Raw genomic sequence first — 21828 nt, 5'->3', positions numbered from 1 at the left:
TCCCGTGGCCGCCGCGTGCCGACCCATCAGTATAAATAATGCAAGACAAGTAAGTCCTTTTATCCGAGCAGTAGAGAGATAGTACCTACGACTCGTTTCCTCTCGATCTAAAATCTCTAAAAATCAACTTCAATTTGTATCAAAGAGAACACCTAATAAACGTTTTCAGGTGTCATCAACCCATCATCATCATCTCAGCCATAGGACGTCCACTGCTGAACATAGGCCTCCCCCAATGCTTTCCATGTTACCCGGTTGGTAGTGGCCTGCGTCCAGCCCACCAACACCAATTCAACAGGGGTGTCAAAGATTAACATTAAAGGCATTTAAAGGCCGAGATAGCTGTGTGACATGATGTGCGAGTTATACTCGAGTCCATAGGGTTTCGTACATGTTCATTAATATCAATTACCAATAAAAATGTTTAATTAAGCCGTACTCTACCTTAATTATTTAATTAATTTATGACTATGACTACTAATTAAAACAGTTTTACTATACTCAACATCAAATAAACCGCACCTTCCGCGACGCGAACTTTAACGATTTTCTTCTGACACAATCATGGTGCCCCAACAATATTGGTGTAATTTGAAAGCCCAATAAATATCCTTAAAGAAAAACACATTTAATTTCTTAATAAATGATTAACATATACCATAAATGTGACTGGAAAAAATACCTCACTTTGGGCCCACCTATGGAATCAATTAGACCAATTTTTATGGTTATAAAACCAAATAATGATTTCACGTGTCCTCTTTAACAGATGGATAGCAATTAAACCCAACTTAACAGTTTTATAGCCATAAAAGTTGGCTCTAGCGTAACTACCTATTTCTTGAAGAAGTGACTCTGGATCCTTCTAAAGACACATTTTTGGGGTAAAAACCTTTCCTTTAATGAAATGAAGGTTAGAACTAGGCTTTTAAATGGTACCAATATTGGTGGGAAGTGGGGATACATACGTTTGAAAATGCTTGTCACGGGAGGTGCGATTTATTTGACGTCGAGTGTATAATTAGGATCTCAAATGAGCTCCTGCCTCTTGCAGTAAAAATGCGAGACGCGACACAAGGCAGTCGTGTCGTGTCATTGTCGCGTCGCGGGACTCGCGGGTGACACGGTCGTGACACAAAAAAGGAGTCGTGAGGTGCGAGCGCGAGGTGAACGCCCGCTGCGCCTGGACCGGCGACTCGCGAGATGACTGCCGACTTGCTGTGTAGGGCAACAAGCCGTGACGGCGGTGTCGGAAGATCTATCAATCAATATTATTCAATATGTTGCAATCAAAACTCATAATCGGTCAAAACCACTTTTGACTGCAAAAATCTGTCAAAAGTGGATTTGACCGATGCCCTTGATCAAGATCACTTTTGTCTGATTTTTCCAGTCGAATAAAGAGGTTTTGTAATAAACCACTTTTAAGTTAAAAGTGGTTTTGTCTGATGCCCTTGGTCAATTTGACCGATTATGAGTTTTGACTGCAACAATCCCTAAATTTCATACATTTGAAGTAAAACATACACACAACCCCATAATTTATACAATGCATATCATAATTTATTCTCTGAAGGATATTGTCCTCGATAGGGAAACAACGTGGTCACCGGGACAGTAGTAATCGCAGCTCTAAATGCTTCTTCGCTTTATTGATCGTCCCCGCTGGACCGGGCCGGCTGACTCACGCTGTGACTGTGCGTCGGTGTCCCTGGACGCAACTCCATATCATCTTAGCAAGATTCTTAACTATGGAATACTGTACTTTGCAACTGCAATGCAATGCAAGTGATAAGCAATAAGTCCAATTAGAATATTTGATTGTTACTTGTTTGAATAGTGTAAATTGTACTAGCGTTCTATTCATAAATTAAATTAATAAATAGGAGTTCTTAAAATTTTCAATAAATAGAACCAGTAAGTAACTCTACTAAGTAGCCCGATGGATTAGCAAGCTGAACGGCCGATGGGGCAGCAAAGTTCTGGAGTGGAGGCCACGTCCCGGAAAGCGCTGCGTTCCTAAGCACCACCCACAAGGTGGACCGACGACCTCATAAAGGTAGCAGGAAAGCGCTGGATGCAGGCCGCCACCAACCGGCCATTGTGAAAATTATTGGGAAGGCCTAGTTCAGCAGTGGACCTGTAATTGAAATTTTATTTCATGGACTTCGTACAACTCTACATTATTAAAATATGTTGGTCTTTTATAACTAACAAATAAATTAGTCATGTTACTTGAATAAATAAATTATATTATTATTTTTATAATAATCAAGGTTAAATAACTTTGAAACGTCCCGGATTGTTATAATCTTGACTGATTTTTACGGAGTTCAGGAATAAAAAATAAAACTCGTATACCAGTTACAATCAGAACGTGTGTACCTATTGAAATGTCAGACTAATAAATGTGGAACATAGTAACATACGTACGAGTATAGGTGCGACAATAGAAAACGTTGCTATGAAAATTTAGGTAGGCGTTAGTAGCTACTAAAATACATCGTTCGTTCGTTCGTTTCACCCAAATGACGTCCACTGCTGGACAAAGGCCTCTTCCAAGGTTTTCCACAATGCACGGTCCTGCGCTGCCCGCATCCTCTTCCCGCGACCTTTACCAGATCGTCGGTCCACTTAGTAGGAGGCCTGCCCAGTCTGCCCACGCTACGTCTTCCAGCCCGTGGTCGCCACTCGAGAACTTTTCTGCCCCAATGGCCATCGCCTCTACGAGCTATGTGTCCCGCCCATTGCCACTTGATTTTAGCAATTCTGCTACTGCACTAAAATACACATAAATGAATCTAACTTAAAACTAAATAAATAGGTATTAGGTATCCAACACGAATTTTCATGGTCAATTGGTCACCACTGCTATAAATAGTGTATGTTTAAATGACCATTTGGTTGAATTGTTGCAGCCGATAACTGGAATAAATATTAAACGCTATAAAATGAATGTTATTAAATCATCTCATGTTAGTAGTTGACATTTGACTACCTAATTTTATTAAAAGCTGATAAGCAGGTAGGTAACCTAATGCCTAATTTTATCTGTGCACTAGTAATACTAATATTACTATTTATGCTGAGTGGGGTCCCGTTGCAGTGGGCATCTTGTTGGTGAATGGGTGGCATATTACTTATTCTGTGGCACTGCTCAGTTTACTCTTGTTTTTTTCTTCTTTCATTATTTGTGTGTGATGTCCATTGTAATAAATGTATCTTTCTTTCTAATTAAGAACGCAGTTAATTGTATTTTATTTATTTCTTTTGCATAATAAATAATTATACTATATGAAAAATAATATTATATTCCTACTATAAGAAGAAGTAAGCCTTGGCCCTTGACGTCGCGACCTCCACTCAAGACGAGAAGTTCAATTTGTTTGAATTAAGTCGACTTTTATATTCATTCCAATAACCGGATAGAGTCAATAACTTTTGAAGTAAGAAATAAAGAATACAAAGCAGGCGCTATGCACGCATAGGGTATTATGTGATACCTACTGGGTGGCTTGACCGCCTGGCGATCTGTATGAGGGGGTTATGTCACAATGACATGAAATAGTTGCGTCGCGTGACCGCGGGCCGGTCAAGTTTGCGACCGCATTGTTCCATTTCCGCGCGTGAACTTGAGATCGCGAATGTGGGTCGTGTATTGTGCTGTCTATGATGACTCGTGATAAATGGGTCAATTGAATTTGTTGTTTTTGCGTAGCTGACTAGCTGTAGTTACAACACTTTTTGAATCGGGGCAGGCAGGAGGTATTCGAGACCACGTGACGTCCTTTATAAGAGAGGGTAGGTTATGTACAATTTATTAATTTGTTTAATTTTTATCATGTTAAAAAACACACTCAAGAACATTCTCACAGCTCACAGCACCGGACCATTCTGAGGTGGGCACGCCCACTCTCAAGCACCCACCAGCTCCCTCAAATTTTGCACCCCGTATGTACCTACTTTGCGTGCCAGAGGGCACTCGATAGGCGCCGACCGCGACACGGGCGGCAAAAGGCGCGGAGTGGCCGGCCGGATAAGCTTGCTGAAGTGGCGGAGTGAGGATAATAAGAACAATAATAATTATTGTATAACAATGAAATTTGCGTTGCATACGATCATTTTCAACAAATCTGGCTGGTATGTCACTCACGTCCAGTTGGTCACGGGCTAAAACAACGCGTTTACGCTGCGCCTGGCATCTGCAGCGTCAGCGACAGATCGTTGATGATGATTAAACTGATTAAACAAAAGACAAATGCATATAAAAGTTATGAATGATAGTTTGTTATCGGATTGTATGTAGGTGTACGTCATATCAATTGTGTATTCTGTGGTCATACTTAATTAGCCTCATTTGCATTTAACCGTTTAACAAAATTAGATAACGTAGCTCTGTTCTCGAGCAAAGACAATCTCGTCGTTTACGTAGCCGATGAATAAATTAATTATTCTCAGAGCTAACAGTGACTTCATCTCAATAATGTGACTGCAATAAAATAAATTACCTTTAATGGAGTCCGCATAGTTGGTATGTGCTCTGTATGACTTATTGATAAAGTTAATAATAGCGTTCCTCAGTTTCAGTGGGTTATTTCCCGCGACTGTCACCTCAGGTCGAGGGGCTTGAGGGCCTCGTTATATCGTCGCAACAAAGCCTTCGTAGAGTAGAGCGACTAGCTCATTTATCTCACTCGGAGCCCAATCCACGGCCTGCTGATCAAATCAGTTTTTAAAATGCTCGTTCTTGTTTCACATTTAAAAGGCGCGACCTAAATTACTTCAAATCTGGGGCTTGGCATGGAGCTTGGCAAAAAATTACAGGCATTTAAGTTTTTTACTTTTAGTATTCCCCGCTTCCTTCAAACACAAGCTACAGCATGGGCACAAGGTGCCCCTAATCATACGATAGCTAAAGTAGAAGTAGAAAACAGACACAAGCCTTATACCTACATTGCCTGATGTCTTATTGTTCGAATTGAGATCTTCATTCAATCACTGGTTGATTTATAAATACTGTAACTGCTTCAAAGTTAGACGTTTATAAAAGTGTCTGCTTTTTTGAATATTGACGGTTGTAAATAATTACGTAGTAGGTAGGTAATTATCATTTTTGGTTATGATGGTGCTCTATGTCTTCTTTTATGTAGACAGACAACCGATTCGTACGAATGATTATTATGCGGTCTGTGGTGTCTAGAATCTAGAAAGTAGATAATCTAAATGCTATAAACGTCTGCCACTGTTGCCAGTTTACTGTTTTCGATCTGCACCATTTCATGCGAAATACAAAACAATTGCTTTTAGTGGCTTCTCGAGCGACTATAGTAGGGAATTTAGTGCAAGAACCCCTCCACTTTGGTATAGAAGGCTCATTTTTGCAACAGTGGTTCTTTGGGTGCTCCTAAGTGGATTTCCGTCGGTAGACATCGGGAGCCCCCCCTGTGGTAGCAGGGGGAGGGGGGGCAAGTTTCCTTCCGCCGCGCTTCACTTTAACCCATTAACGCCCGCCGTACAATAAATAGTACACAACTTTAAGTTACGATAAATCTGATTTAGTGGGTATTTTTACTCTGGAAATAATTCCAATCAGTAAACAAAGGTCTATGCATTATATCCTGAGATGAAACAGACCATAATTATACGATCTTAAGGGGGTATTTTGCGATTTCGTTTCAGTGATTTTTTCGTATCCTCTAGTGGGTACTTGATAATTTTTTATGCAAGGTTTAAGTTACACAAAATACCAAATATGTTGTTTGTGTATTAGATAACAACATATTCTAATAAAAAATACCTAGAAAAGTTCATTTCATGGATTTTTTTTCATGCTATAACTCCCAAAGTGATGCTGTACTAAGTTTAGTACAATGGGCGCTTGACATGTTACGTAAAATAGTACAATAACGGCATTATTATTAGAGTGTTTACTTGTTTCTTCATAGTTTTTATGTGTAATCATTGTTTTCTTTTTTTGATAACATGGCTCTTTATTTATGGGGTTACAGACAACAAAAAGAAACATATTGTTTTCCCAATTACGAGCTGTTTGTCGACCTAAAGAGACTTAGTTACATAGTTTTTGGAACCACACGTGAAAAGAGAACCAAACGGTATCCTTTGATTACTTATAAAGATTTTCACAAAAAGCCTAGAGACAGATTCGACAAGGCAAAAATAATTTTATTAGTATTGATTGAAAGATAATAATGTGGGTACTATTGGAACAAATTTTGATGCTTTAGAACCATTGGGAAAGGTCATTATATGGGGTGTCTTGAGAAAAAAAAGTTGAGTTAGGCACCACAGGGTGTCCAGCTCCAGTATAATAAGAAGATCAGTGGGGTAGATCAGATGGCTAGTCTATAGAACTTTACCAAACTGAGATAAAAGGAAAAAAAGCGGTGGATGGGTCTTGTTCGCTTATATGGTGGACATGACAATTTCAAATGCATGCAGTCTGCACTGCATAGTAAGCCCATATAGTCGCTTAGATCAGCTAGCATTTCGTAAATATATAGTACGCATATATTTGACCTATAAAAGATAAATAAAAGTAGGTAGTCTTGCTCTAGTTGGTGGAGAAAAAATATGAAATAATGGTTATAATCAAAATAAACCAGCAAACAAGCTGATTTGACAGCTTAAAATTACTGTGTGTTTCAATAGAGTCAAAACAGCTTATTGAAAGTGCCTGAAAACACTGTGACAGGATGGAGAAGACTTTGCTCAATATGACTCATAAGCGCCCATTGTACTAAACTTAGTACACCCCTGAAAACCTAACTTCTGATTTTGTTTTTGAATTTCTTCCTGTTTAGTATTATTTCTAAAGTATTTTTATAAAGAAAATAAACATTGGCTATGTGAAATTGACAGTAGTTTTGATTTGGGCGTTAATGGGTTAAGGCCCATATCTTCAAAAGTATGGGTATTAGGGCAAGTGTGGTACCATTTTCAGATAATTAAAAGATGGCGAATTCATTTCTAGAACAAACTTTTTGCCTTTTCATACAAAAAAATTGAAATATTGAGCAAAATTCACAAAAACCAAAAAGTATTTTTTTAAATAAACGTCGTTTACTTTTAAACCACTGGAGATAATCTAATGAAAAAAATATGACCTGAAAGCTACATTTATCAGGATTATAAATATATACCATTGTATGGTACTTTTTTCGCAAAAAGTAGGTGAAAAAAATTTTTTCTTCAGGACACAGCGGGCGAATTTTATTGCGCATCGGAAAAAAATATTTATTTTATCCATGAATTCATACTATTTGGTTCATAAGCAAGCAAGGATTATTATTTCAGAATTTATTTAGAGTTGCTGGCACATCAATCTACCATGATTTGTATTTTTTCTTCAATTGATTTTGAACTCTATGTGTGAGACATAAGGTTGAAAATAGCTTAAATACATTTTAATATAATAATTTGGGGGAGGCCTATGTTCAGCAGTGGACGTCCTGTGGCTGAAATGATGATGATGATGACATTTTAATATTGAAATATCATAAGAAGAAAGCACTAAATAAAGAACTTGAATTTGTCTAAACGTCTTAATGATTAATTATTATTATTTTAATTAACACTTATTTCTACATACTATAGTACCAGTGATTTAACGGAAAGGTAAGTGGGAGGAAAATGAGGATTCACAATCATAGTACGGGAGATATTTTTAGCACAAAGTCTACGGCTGTGAGTTGTGACCGTTTTAGTTGTTTTTTTTTTCAGACAGTACCAGCTTCTGCACTACCTACTTCTTGCACTTACATCTCACTATTTCCAGGCAAGCTACGGGCAAACCGGTTCATGTAGGCTCCATGTTGCTATCGACTCTGGTCCACCCCCAACCAGTCCTATACGTTTGCAACTAATCCTATACGCGAACCCCTTGGATTGATCTAATAAGTGGATAGATCTTGAACAAGGGACGACTAGAAAAGAGGACCAATATCCCAACAGAACAGCCTAATCTGGATTACTGACAGCTAAAAGATGGCCTTGGGAACGGGAACGGGCGTCTACTGTAAACACTTCGAACATAGTGAGAACGCTTAAGGAGGTTTGCTACAGTGTTTCCAGCTGAATTCTACGCTATAATTATGTGTTCACTAAAGAACAGGGGTGTAAAAAATGCAATATTTACATCCTGATCCACAGCCAGGCAGCACTCAAACAAAGCCATCGCCTCAGTGAAGGTTGAGTCTAGAATTATTCTAGATGCAATCTTAAAGACGAACAACTCGGAAGGCATGAAAAAGTGTCCCTGATGTGGGATACTTGGACATACACGGATCGAATGCAATGGGAGAGCCGACAGTCTAGCGAAACTAGGGTCAGAGCCGATACCTATTGGGTCAGAACTGATACTTACCTTTATCTAACAGCATACCTCATGGCCATAATATGGCCATATCCAAGAAGCACAGTGCTGAATGGGAAAGCTCCAACGATATAAGCCTCTCCAAATCATTCCTAAAGGGAATTACAGGGCCATGGAGAAAACTCATTAAGCGGAAATAAAAGGTAAGCCCAAGCAATTACTGGTACGCAAACTGGGCATTATGGAACGAACCACATGTCCCACAAAATGGGCCTAACAACAGAAGACAGCTCTCGAGCATGACGTGGAATACATGAATCAATACTGTAAGGATGGGTCTGCTTGGGTCAGCTTATCCGGCATCAGAAGACTTATGCTGGATTTCTATATTCAATCCTAATCCAAATTATACGGATTTGGATTGTCAACTGTCAAATTTTAATATGTTTTTGGCCAAAATAACTGCGGTTTTTGATGTTTTTACATTTTTATATTGTTTATAAGACTATTTAAACAATATTAAAGTGTAAATGCATCGAAAATTTTGGAAATATAATCTAAAACTGAATTCAATTTGACAGTTGTAATCTGGATTTGGACAAGGATTGAATATGGGAATCGGGCTTTCACTCAGACGCTTAATTCACCTAATGGATAGGATTTTTTTGGATGATAGGGAATAAAAAAAGGGAGCATAAAGATCCTAATGGGTCGCTGTGGACTACGCTTAGACCTACCTTAGCTTAGCTTAGGCCCTACATAAGATAACCCAGACAGCTTTGTATCAGCATTGGCTACTGGTAGTATATCAAGGGATTAAGGTATAGGATCAGGTGCAAGCAACCGACTCAATCTTCCCTTTACCCGACTGGTTGGGGGTGAACCAGAGTCGATAGCAACATGGAGCCTACTTACATGGACCGGTTTGCCCGTAGCTGCCGAGGCTTGCCTGGAAATGGTGAGATGTAAGTGCAAGAAGTAGTGCAGAAGCTGGTGCTGTCTGAAAAAAAAGAACTAAAACGGTCACAGCCGTAACCTTTTTGTGCTAAAAATATCTCCCATACTATGATTGTGAAACCTCATTTTCCTAACACTATTACCATTCCGGTAAATCACTGGTACAATAGTATTAGTTGCAAACGTATAGGACTGGTTGGGGGTGGACCAGAGTCGATAGCAACATGGAGCCTACATGAACCGGTTTGCCCGTAGCTTGCCTGGAAATAGTGAGATGTAAGTGCAAGAAGTAGTGCAGAAGCTGGTAGTCTGAAAAAAAAAACAACTAAAACGGTCACAACTCACAGCCGTAGACTTTGTGCTAAAAATATCTCCCGTACTATGATTGTGAATCCTCATTTTCCTCCCACTTACCTTTCCGTTAAATCACTGGTACTATAGTATCCCAACTAATATTATAAATGCGAAAGTAACTCTGTCTGTCAGTCTGTCTGTCTGTCTGTCTGTCTGTTACGCTTTCCCGCTTAAACCTCGCAACCGATTTTGATGAAATTTGGCATAGAGATAGTTTGAGTCCCGGGAAAGAACATAGGATAGTTTTTATCCCGGTTTTTGAAACAGGGACGCGCGCGATAAAGTTTTTCTGTGACAGACAAAATTCCACGCGGGCGAAGCCGCGGGCGGAAAGCTAGTGTAGAAATAAGTGTTAATTAAAATAATAATAATTAATCATTAAGACGTTTAGCCAAATTCAAGTTCTTTATTTAGTGCTTTCTTTAAAAACTAAAAAACTCTCATTAAAACTCATTTATTTCTGTAAATAGGCTTAAAAAAAGCACTTTTACACGTCCCAGTATTAACCCTACCACTGCTTCAGGACAATAAATGGGCCAGTGCTGAGAAGAAGCAGCGCAAGAAACTCAGTCACTATTGTCAGCCTCTTTTTCAAAGGTTTACATGCTTTAAAATGTACAAAGTTATAAATATTTATGCGAGCTAGGCAGTAACGTATCCCAAACATTTTTATCTTTTAAATAATCATCGACTTTATAGTAGCCCTTTTTCATTAAGGTACTTTTAATATGTGCTTTGAATTTATGAATGGGTAGTTCTACAACAGTTTGTGGTAATTTATTAAAGAATTTAATACATTTTCCCATAAATGAATTACCAATCTTATGCAATCTGAAATTTGGAACGGCAAGTTTATTTTTGTTTCTTGTATTAAAGTTATGCAAATCGCTCTTTTTCGTGAATTGCTCTATATTTTTGCGGACATATAAAATGATTTATGATATTTTCAATATTAAAATGTATTTAAGCTATTTTCAACCTTATGTCTCACACATAGAGTTCAAAATCAATTGAAGAAAAAATACAAATCATGGTAGATTGATGTGCCAGCAACTCTAAATAAATTCTGAAATAATAATCCTTGCTTGCTTATGAACCAAATAGTATGAATTCATGGATAAAATAAATATTTTTTTCCGATGCGCAATAAAATTCGCCCGCTGTGTCCTGAAGAAAAAATTTTTTTCACCTACTTTTTGCGAAAAAAGTACCATACAATGGTATATATTTATAATCCTGATAAATGTAGCTTTCAGGTCATATTTTTTTCATTAGATTATCTCCAGTGGTTTAAAAGTAAACGACGTTTATTTAAAAAAATACTTTTTGGTTTTTGTGAATTTTGCTCAATATTTCAATTTTTTTGTATTAAAAGGCAAAAAGTTTGTTCTAGAAATGAATTCGCCATCCTTTAATTATCTGAAAATGGTACCACACTTGCCCTAATACCCATACTTTTGAAGATATGGGCCTTAAAGTGAAGCGCGGCGGAAGGAAACTTGCCCCCCCTCCCCCTGCTACCACAGGGGGGGCTCCCGATGTCTACCGACGGAAATCCACTCAGGAGCACCCAAAGAACCACTGTTGCAAAAATGAGCCTTCTATACCAAAGTGGAGGGGTCTCCATACAAATCATTGCACTAAATTCCCTACTACTACGAGTATTGTGTTTAATATTCATCAATGACAATCGACGGAGAGCTATTTGACCGCCTGTCGCCGCTCTGACTGCAGCTCTTACGCAACCCACGCCGATAATTGTCTTCGTACTTCAACTGTTTAAGTGGGAGCTCATCCGAAGTTTGGAACTACTAACCGGGGTCCGGTCATTTCAATTACGATCTATTAGAAATGACGAGATGCAATTGACATGAAGCTTTGACGACAGTAATGATGAGAAAAGTTGGATTGTAGTGAGAGCCCCACATAACCCACTAGCTGCGCCGATGAGCATGCAACTTTATGTATTTTCCTGACGAGAATGATAAAAGAATTTACAATACTTCGTGTCGATCGATCAACTGAAACTAAAACCTCTAGAGCATAATAATATTATTAATCTGTATCGGGAAGTAAGGTTCGGTTTTTGTTACCCTTAATCATAGTGTCTCGCAGCAGTACGGTAGTCTCTAAAAATGCTCACCACGTTGTGACAGGTAATTTACCCACAGTATTTGATGATGTTACTCAGCTCAGGGTTTCAAACCCTATCTGTATTTTAACGGCAAGAAGATGATCGGTTAAATCGTAGAATAGGAAGTTATTGTGCTGTGGCGAAATACAATACTGCATGATGGTTAGTATGGCATGCGGTAATAATGTGTATCGTTGCACTTGCAGATGTACAGCGGAGCCATGCTGGCGACGGCGGCGCGGCTGGCGTGGGACCCCAGCACCTACACGTGGTTCCGCTTCCTGTGCGCGGCGCAGTACCGCGTGTCGTGCGCCTACGTGCTGGCGTGCGGCCTGTGGCTGGCCGCGCTCGTGTACCTCGCCGCCGCCACGCGCTGCCTGCGCCTGGTGCGTCCGCTCTCCGCACCCGCACCCCTCACCCCGCTCTCCGCTCCGTCTGAGCTTCGCGTTCCAACTGCAACATGTCATGCAGATTGTACCGTGGAAGAAATCCTGACCAAAAAAATACTAGTTTATAAAAATAGTTAACTTATACATAGGTAGGGGAGAGGGGGGCAGCTTTGAACAATTTTCATACTTTATTAAATATCTTCCAAACTTGAACGATTTCATAAATTATTTCTTCCTAGATAGAGGTCATGGTTATCACACAACAAAATAATGATGTTCTTCTTAATTATTCATGAACGCTTATTAAGATATTTAGATTTTTGCACAGACCTGTAAACGTTCAAAACTGCCCCGTAGTCGGGGCAGCCTTGAACACGCCTGGGGCAGTTTTGAATTAGTATTTTTTTCCATGAAATTAAACTGAATATTTATGAATGTGTATTTTTAAAATAATTAATAAACAAAATTTTAAATGATCAGTGTCATTTGGGATCAATGTAACATGTTTATTGTATTTTACATCACTCTGTACAAAGTAACACAAAACTTAGGGATATTATTTAAAAAAAGTAAATATAAGATATATCAATTAACTAAATTCTAATAAACTTTCTGTTTAATGACACATCAAAGACAAAACTGCATAATTTTAAAAATATCAATCTACTACTAAAACTAACTTTTGCCCGGACTTCACCCAGCTTGAAATTTTATCTGTCACAGTAAAGCAATCTGCTTATTTTTTATGTAAAAACCTTCTACGAAGTATTAGAAAACTTAAGGTTTCATAATACCACTTAAAAAAGAAAATTTATAAAGTTCAAAGGTGCCCCAACCATTTCGTTCAAAGCTGCCCCATGGGTCTATTTCCAGAAAAAAACATAAATTTAATAACGGAACATACTTTTATATCGCAATTTCTTATCAAATCTTCATTGAAACTATTTAAACTTCCATATAGTAAACAAACCACTCACTATTTTATAAAACTACGTCCACAAAATCCTTAGAACCAAAATAAAAAAGTGCGAAATTGGCAGTCAAAAACAAAAAAACACTTTTGCCGGTTAACCTACAGTTAGATATTAAAAATGAGATGTGACGGCTATGCGCATCAGTGCTGGCAATATAAATTATGATTTATACCATTGTAGCCTAAACCAGTGATTTTTAAATTCATTTGTTCTAAGCTGCCCCTGTCCAAAGCTGCCCCCCTCTCCCCTACAATGGTTTACCCTTGGGATTTACCGGCATAATTACCCACCATGACCATGATTCAGGAAATCGTGCGAAACTAACCTTTTAAACATTCGTAATTTCTTTCTCAATAACAATGACGCAAATAATTTTGAGGAAAATATTATGTAGGTATCACCATAGATATCACTAGCAACAAATTATTGTTTTGTTATTTTGTTGTCTCAAAACTGTTTGCTCGATGTTCGGTGATGGCCTGAGAGTTTCTTTAGGCTAATTTTGAAAAAATCGATAGCGAATTTGCGTCCTTTCGCTTAACGGGCGAACGAGTCTTTTTCGACGGCGAATTTTTCATGATTTAAAAGGATTAAGATAAATAAAAGCAAGTATCTATGTTTCCTTGGTACACCTCAGTCAGTCAGTTACTTATTAATTAGTGATCGAAACGCATGTAGCAGGCGCATCACTGGCATCACGCTTGAGAGGTGGTCGCAGTAAGGCGGTGTCTGCTTGCAGTACGCGGCGGGCGTGGCGTGCCTGGCGGCCAGCGAGGTGGCGTACGGCGCGTGGATGGCGGCGTCGCTGGCGGCGTGGTGGCGCACGGCGCCGCAGGCCGCGCTGGCGCGCCACGGCATGGACCTCATGCACGACCTCAAGCCCGCGCTGCTGGCCGTCGACCGCTACCGCGACGTGGCGCGCCCGCTCTACGACATGCTCGAGGTGCGTCCGCAACTCCGCACTGCCCGGCTGCCCGCTCACCACCACAATTTGGTGATGAGGCTTCATATTATTTTGATTACCTGCATGATTCACATAATAGAATACCCATGTTCTAACAATAGCAGATTCCAACAATTCACTATCAGTACTTATCTTCGTGTTTTACGTTGTAATCGTCGATAGATAGTGAACTGCGTAATCTAACAAAATATTTAAGATATCGATGACAAATCAATGTAGGTAGTTGAGTAAATATTACTAATTGTTATCTAACTACCTACATTGATTTGTCACGCTGCGCGCTGGGATCAAACGTCATTATTAATCGTCATTAGTAGTGTTTTGCTTCGTTGAAAGTTTTAACTTAAAACAGCCTGGTCAAGGCTTGACTTTGACGAAGCGAGCAAACAGACAAAGCTGAGCTGAGCGGGCCGTTGTTGCAGGAGGTGGAGCGCGAGGCGCCCAACAACGCCTTCGTCATCGTCGTGTTCGGCATCGTCGGCGCCGTGCTGCAGGTCAGGCTTCCGTCTTACTTACTCAACCGGCTATTTTCATTTTTTTTTGTTCAGAGTGGTTTTGATTCAATCAATGATTCAGTATTGGAAATAACTTTAAAAAAGGTGTTCTCAACACACGCAGCGACTTTCGCTTGCGGCAGCGCGCTTGCTAACCGCGGCGGCTGCGTAACCATCGCATGGAACAGCCGGTCTCGTGGTTTTGGAAACAAAACCGCAGCGCGGCGGGTGCGTGCGGGTAAAACAGCTTCGCTAGTTCTTAGAAGCCTGCCACTGGATCAACTTGGTTCTTCCGTCGTTCGTAGGTTGTAGCGTTCATAATGGCAGTGCGGATGGCGCGGCGGGGCGGCGGCGGCGGCGGCGGCGGCAGCAGCGCCGGCTCGCTGCCCGAGAAGGCGTGCGCCGACGAGGACAGCGACTGCGGCGCGCCCGCGGCGCCGCCCGGCTGGCGCAAACGCGCCAACCTCGGCATGTACACCATTCTCGACAAGATTTTCTAGCAGGTAATATCAATGTGAAGCTCATTTAACCTTACCTACTATTTATACATGAATTTTTAGTTGATTCAAATATGTACTTTGACAAAATGTGTTTTATCTATGGTTCCTTTCAAAGTTAGTGCCTACATAAATTAATCATGGCTGCCAGTCTCTCGATAAAGTAGATGAAAATAAACCAACACGCCAGTACATTCGATATCAGAGAATGCTCACTCACAGGCGTGTGAGGTGTTATAATATAGGTGATTAATTGAATTTTTAATTACGTATTTTTAGGACGCAGAGGCCGCGGCGGAGGCGCGCTCGCCATCGCCGCGGTCGCGCGCGCCCCGCCCCCGGCCGCCGCGGCGCCGCGCCGGCAAGCACGGCCGCCGCCGGCCGCCCGCGCGCGCCCCGCCGCCGCCCGCCGCCGCCGCCGCCGCCGCCGCCGCCGCCGCCGCCGCCGCCGCCCGCGACGCGCGCTGGGACGCGGTGCAGGCGCAGCTGCGCGCGCGAGCGGCCCGGCCGCGCCCGCCCACGCCGTCGGCGCCGCCCGCGCCCGCCGCCGCGCTGCTCATCCTCCACGCCGACATATAGCCGAGAGGAAATATTAACGACGTTTGAGAGATTCGTTAATTTTATCCGAGACGGACATATCGCTTCGGCGTTATACAATTTTCGAATTTTAGATTAGGTACCATGATTGTATCGTAAGGACGAATGAATCCAGGTGACTGAGCAATAGAATATAGATAAAAGACAGTAGAAAAAAATCGGAAAAGAGTAACAATACTGACTGATGTCAGTCATAAAACATTTACTATTCGGTAATAACGAATTTAAAATGTAGCCGTCACTGCCAACAAGTGTATGTGTTAGCGTCACTACTCCACTACTCCTGTCCACGGTGGCGTAGCGTACTAGACGCGTGCGGACGTACGTAGACATTATAGGCTTGGTCCACGCCTGACGCTGGCAGCTAAGCAGCTTACATACAAATTACTTAAACAAAACAACGTAACTCTGTCGACGGATCTATGCAGGCGAATTGCCGAATACGCGTCTAGCCACGCCGCCCATGGACAGTAACGCTAATTCATTCATGCTTATAACTATGAATATTATTTAGTATGTACCTATTTCACATACATTCCTGTTTTCCTATGCATTTACATATTATAATTTTAATGAGTATTGTACGTGACGTATTGTCAATTGATACATCTAACAAAAAAAGCACAAAAATAAGTATTGCAAAAAATAAACTTCCAAAACCTGTAATTTTTTTTATGTTATAGATAATCATTATGGTATCAGTGTACATAAATATAATATTTCGCACATCACTATTTGTATACCTATACAATCCTCGAATCTATTTTTGTACTTTTATGTTTGTTTTTCTAAATTGTGAAACATTTTTAATTCGGTACGAAATGTTACCGCCTATGGATTTTTACATTATTATATTTGTCATGTTTGTAACGAAAACAGACTGCCATATTAGTAAGTAGTACAGATTTGTAGATGATAAGCAATAATCGTTTAATGTTGGGAGTAGTGGTTACTGTAGCTCCTAGCTAGATAAGGTTCGCTCATATCGCCGTCGCTCGTGGGAGGTGTCTTCAATCGTAGTACCTTTATACTTAACATGATACGTTTACTCATATTATTCATGTTACGATTTGAATTGAGAGATAATGTTTATAAGATGTTTGTAACCGTTCAGTATCCTTCGACCTCTTGCCTTTACCGGAACTGAGAGAGGCTATGGTGCTATACTTGGACAACCACTTAGTGCTGCGTCGACTGATGTGATTACAGTTTGCTGTGATTTGCTTTAAATACTCGCCGCCCGCGCCTCGGGGGCCAGCCGGCGGCACTTCCAGTAGGTGTTTCATGCGTTGGTGCCAAATAGTGTAAGAGTAAGTAAACTACAGCGCCGCGTGCCCCAGCAGTCTGTAGGTAGATATCTCAGGGAACGCGAGGATGCCTCCAATGTTATTATTGAAATAAAAATCGATTGAATTAAAAAAAACGCACACAAGTTATTAAAACACGAATCCCTCGCGCCTTTGCGATATCTATAAATTATATGTAGCTTAATAACCCTAGTTTACAGTTCACACTGAGCTAGCAATTGGGATAGTCCTACATGCTTGCTGGCTTAGTGTGTATGAAACTTAATACATAAAATATACGTAAACTTTAGAATACATCAGCGAGGTTGTTAATTCAGAAACTAGACAATAAGACATACGCACAACACGCGTGGTGACGCGCCGTGTCGCGTCGCATCGGCTCGCAACCAGACGCGTTCATGAGTATAGTTTACATAGACAATATCTATAATAGTTTTTAATGATCAAGCAATAAAAATATATTTTTTATAACATGACGTTTCCTTGTTCTCTACCCTGTGCCCATTAAAAAACTCCCAAGCTCGATAATAATGTGTACCAACAATACATGAGTCACACTATCCTTAATACTTATTTATAATTTTTTCACCTGCAGCTGCTGTTGGTTGGTGAACGATTAGTGTGATAGTGTTGATAAGATACTATTATCATCGCACTAAATTCACATTGTCGAGCGCGCTACGGCGGTCGCGCGCGTACCCTGTGACAAAATAAAATGATAAATATTGACGGTAACTTTAACATAGCGTGAATAATTTTGACAATCATAGCATTTGGGGAGCAAGATTTGACTAAAATAGATTTGAGTACCTACTTTTTTCTCCAATTCAGCGGCTCGATCCTTGGGTGTTAAGTGAAAATGTGCAGTGTTTGAAATCATCAGTGGCGAGCACTGCACAGTGCGACAGTGACGACAGACAGACGGGCGCCCCTGCGCGGCGATGCTGTGCGGCGCGCGCGGGCGCGGCGGCTGCGGGTGCGGGCGCGGGCGCGGGGTCGCGTGCGCCGCGCGGCTGCTGCTGCACGTCAACCTGCTGCTGATGGTGAGCGCCACTTTGTCTACATAAACATTCCGGACTGAGGCCCACGTTCCACCAAAGCGGAGAGGAGAGATGTGGTCGAATAGCCAGTCAGATTTCGTTATTTCCACGTTCTCCGCACAACTTCGGTTTGGAAATCTGATTGGTTATTCAAACACATCCCCCCTCTCTCCTCTCCGCTTTGGTGGAAACCGGGCCTGATACTCGGGGAGGTCTTTGTGGGCTTTGTGGAAGTAGTGGACGTCTTTCGTACGGTAAACAACGAAAGTTTGGAATTTCTATCGGAACATGTTCAAGTTAGGTAAAAATACCTACTTTGATCGTCGGTCCATTTAGTAGGAGGCCTGCCCACGCTACATCTTCCAGCCCGTGGTCGCCACTCGAGAACTTTCCTGCCCCAACGGCCATCGTCTCTACGAGCTATGTGCCCCGCCCACTGCCACTTGATTTTAGCAATTCTGCGAGCTATGTCGGTTACTTTGGTTCTCCTGCTGGTGGACCGACGATCTGGTAAAGGTCGCGGGAAGAGCCTGGATGCGAACAGCGCAGGACCGTTCATTATGGAAAACCTTGGGGGAGGCCTTTGTCCAGCAGTGGACGTCATTTGGCTGAAACGACGACGACGACCTACTTTGATGTGATGCTATTTCAAATAAATCGTGTACTTATTCTGTGCCAGTTTGACCTTGCGATCGTCAGACGATATGCAAGTTATCATTACCGTACAAAATGAGCCCAATTGACGGCGACTCAAGCCTAATCCCCTCCTATCACGAATAATCAAATTGTTAAATTGCTGGTAGGTACTTAAATGCCATATCTATTAACAGTTTCTGATACCCGCGCGCTAAGTTTGCCGGTCCGTGGAATGGGCGTCCCCTCCCCCAACCGCGATTAAACGCAATTAGCAATTAATGTGTATTATTTTACGCAAATACAAAATTTTTATCAATAGTAATAAATGAAACACATTTTAAATATAGTTTGATAAAGTTATAGACGTTTCCCTTCGAGTGATGTCATATCGCCAGCGGCAAACTTAAAGCGAACGGATAGTAGTTAAGTATTTGAAAATTTTATAAGGAAGGTTAGTCTTAATCCACTTAATCCATCCATACAATCCATTCACAGGTTCGTGTCATTTAATAAAAATTCAACGTACACATTACTAGACTTGATTATTACTGAAGTTTAAAAAATTGTAACATTCATTTTGCTTTGATAGATAACCTTTGATAAGAAGAGGCGAAATAAATAGGTTAGGTATACAAGGTAGAGCATCACTAGGGTTATCCAAATGAACCACACATGTAATACAATAAATGATTTGATTTGATTTGAAATCACCCCCATGTATGTTCCGCGATTTTTGATAGTTTTCGAGTTATGATTGTTTTAAATTTCTGTGATGGTCACTGTGGCGCGAATAGTCAAGTTACATGCCCGATTTTATTATTATTATTAGATGAAAATTAGGCCTAGCTGATTCAGAAGTATTTACAGCTATAATACGAATGTGCACTTTTTTTTTATGCATAACAAGGCAGGTATTTGACCACAATCGCACTTAGAGCGGCAATACACGGACCGCTTGAAGCAGTCAGGGTCGACAGCTAACTGCAGAGTTCTATGGACACATACACGAACCGCTCGAGCAGTTGCAACTGATTCGGGCGGTCGACAGCTTCGTATGTTGTAAAAAAAAAACATCATTCATCGGTATCCTGTATGTTGTAAAAAAAATCATAACTCGAAAACTATTAAGTCACGGTGATTTGGGTAGCACTAGTGATGCTCTACCTCTGGGCTTCGGCTTGACACTACTTTTTGGGACAACCTGTATTATAATGAGGCATTATGGATGATGATAATTATGATAATGAAGCATCAACATTATTATTGATTTAGGAAGTAATTTTATATCAAAATAAAAAATCTGAAAAACGAATTAAATATGAAATTCAATTGTATAACATCAAACTACCTACCTAACTAAATATACTGTCTTTATTTAATACGAAGTCGAGTATACAGGGTGTTAGGTAAATGGGTATATGAGCCGACACTAGCCTATGTTAACATATGCATATAAATGGTATGGTGAAGTCAGAAATTTGATATCATCATTTTAATTTTTTAAATGTTCATACAAAATAAAATTTATAAAATCAGATTTGTATGAAAATTAAAATAATTAAAATGATGATGATGCTAGTGTCGGCTCATATACCTACCCATTACCTAACACCCTGTATATGTAATTTTTTTCTTTAAAAAAATATTAATTGATATTTATTTATCAGTTCCAGTAACTTCCACCCGTCCAGCCTAGTAAATTATTAGCTTCATTATGTAGTTATTTACTATTTTACTGTCCATGCATAGTAGGCCATCGATCGTTTTCAAAAGTGACGGATGAATTTCCATCGTTTACTTAAGTGAATATTAATCCTCGTCACTCATTTCTTGTAGTGTCTGGGTAATCTGGGTTGATGTTAGGAAAAACCACAAATCTTATGATAGACGGATATTGTTATCGCATTTGTTCTATGAACGAATACACATAATATTAATATCGTTAACTGTCGTATTCTGTAACTCGAAGCTATTCAGCGGCGCCGGGCTGGTGATGGCGGCGCGCCTGAAGTGGGACCCGAGCCTGTACGTGCCGCTGCGCGCCGCCGCGCCCGCCGAGTACCGCGCCGCCGCCGCGCTGCTGCCCGCCGCCGCGCTGGCGCTGGCGCTGCTGGCGCACGCCGCCGCGCTCGCCCTCGCCGGCGTGGCGCGCCGCCCGCTGCTGCTCGCGGTACGCGCCCCGTATAACACACTAAAGCCTGGTCCGTGAGCACGTAGAATCCCGTCCAATGACCCCAAGCTGCCCATCCTTGTCGCTCGCAAGTAATTATGTTGCTGTCGCGCTCGCACACTCACTGCGGGCGCGCGTCGCACAGTCGCGACAGCAATATAATTACGCGCGAGCGATAAGGATGGGTAGCTTGGGGTCATTGGACGGGATTCTACGTGCTCACGGACCAGGCTTTACATGCCACGTACGGTAGTGCGTATTAGGAATCAATCATCATCATCATCATTATTTCAGCCATAGAACGTCCACTGATGACCATAGGCCTCCCCCAATGCTTTCCATGTTGATCGATTGGTAGCGGCCTGCGTCCAGCGCTTCCCTGCTACCTTTATGATGTTGTCGGTTCACATTGTGGGACGTCCTACGCTGCGTTTTCCGGTACGCGGCCTCCATTCCAGAACCTTACTGCCCCATCGGCCGTCAGTTCTGCGTACTATGTCATGCCTATTGCCACTTAGCTTGCTAATCCGTCGGGCTATATCAGCGACTTTAGTTCGTTTACGGATCTTCTAATTTCTGATTCGATCTCGTAAAGAAAGACCGAGCAAAGCCGTCTCCATAGCACGCTGTGCAACTTTGAGCTTCTGTGTAAGGCCTATACAGGGTGGAAACGATAAGTGATCTCACTCGATTATTTCTAAACTATACAAGATATCAATAAACTAGTTATTGATCCTGAAAGTGCTTCATGAGCTCTATCCAATGGTATCAATAATAGGTTACAGAATAAACTGGATCTAACCAAAAATTCAATGTTTCCTTCTTCCATTTACATTTAGTACTACCACAGTCATGACACTCATCTCTTGACAATATTATAGCAAGTAAAGCCTAAAACCAATGTTTTTCATTAATAATCTAAAATAAGAATACAATTTACGAGTTTATTTTAAGTATTTATTATTAAATTAAAAAAAATACAC

The 21828-nt window shown here is 40.9% G+C and overlaps 1 protein-coding gene across 2 annotated transcripts in view; it reads left to right on the top strand.

Annotated features, from left to right (window-relative positions):
• The window catches only part of LOC135075809 (uncharacterized), a 28478-nt gene extending 13038 nt beyond the window's left edge, over positions 1-15440 (top strand). Inside the window, exons 2-6 of one of the 2 annotated variants that reach the window (XM_063970272.1) lie at positions 11984-12163; positions 13880-14083; positions 14527-14598; positions 14904-15101; positions 15375-15440. In XM_063970272.1, the coding sequence (XP_063826342.1) occupies positions 11984-12163; positions 13880-14083; positions 14527-14598; positions 14904-15098 (651 nt within the window). In that variant the 3' untranslated portion in view covers positions 15099-15101; positions 15375-15440. Of the gene's footprint in view, positions 1-11983; positions 12164-13879; positions 14084-14526; positions 14599-14903; positions 15330-15374 lie in introns of those variants that run through there. The other variant, XM_063970271.1, reaches the window with a different exon arrangement.
• Positions 15441-21828: the final 6388 nt, after the last annotated feature.

This window comes from Ostrinia nubilalis, chromosome 11 (assembly GCF_963855985.1).
Source record: "Ostrinia nubilalis chromosome 11, ilOstNubi1.1, whole genome shotgun sequence".
Lineage (NCBI taxonomy): Eukaryota > Metazoa > Arthropoda > Insecta > Lepidoptera > Crambidae > Ostrinia > Ostrinia nubilalis.
The sequence above is the reverse complement of the archived record's forward strand: the minus strand, read 5'-3'. Positions and strand labels throughout refer to the sequence as shown.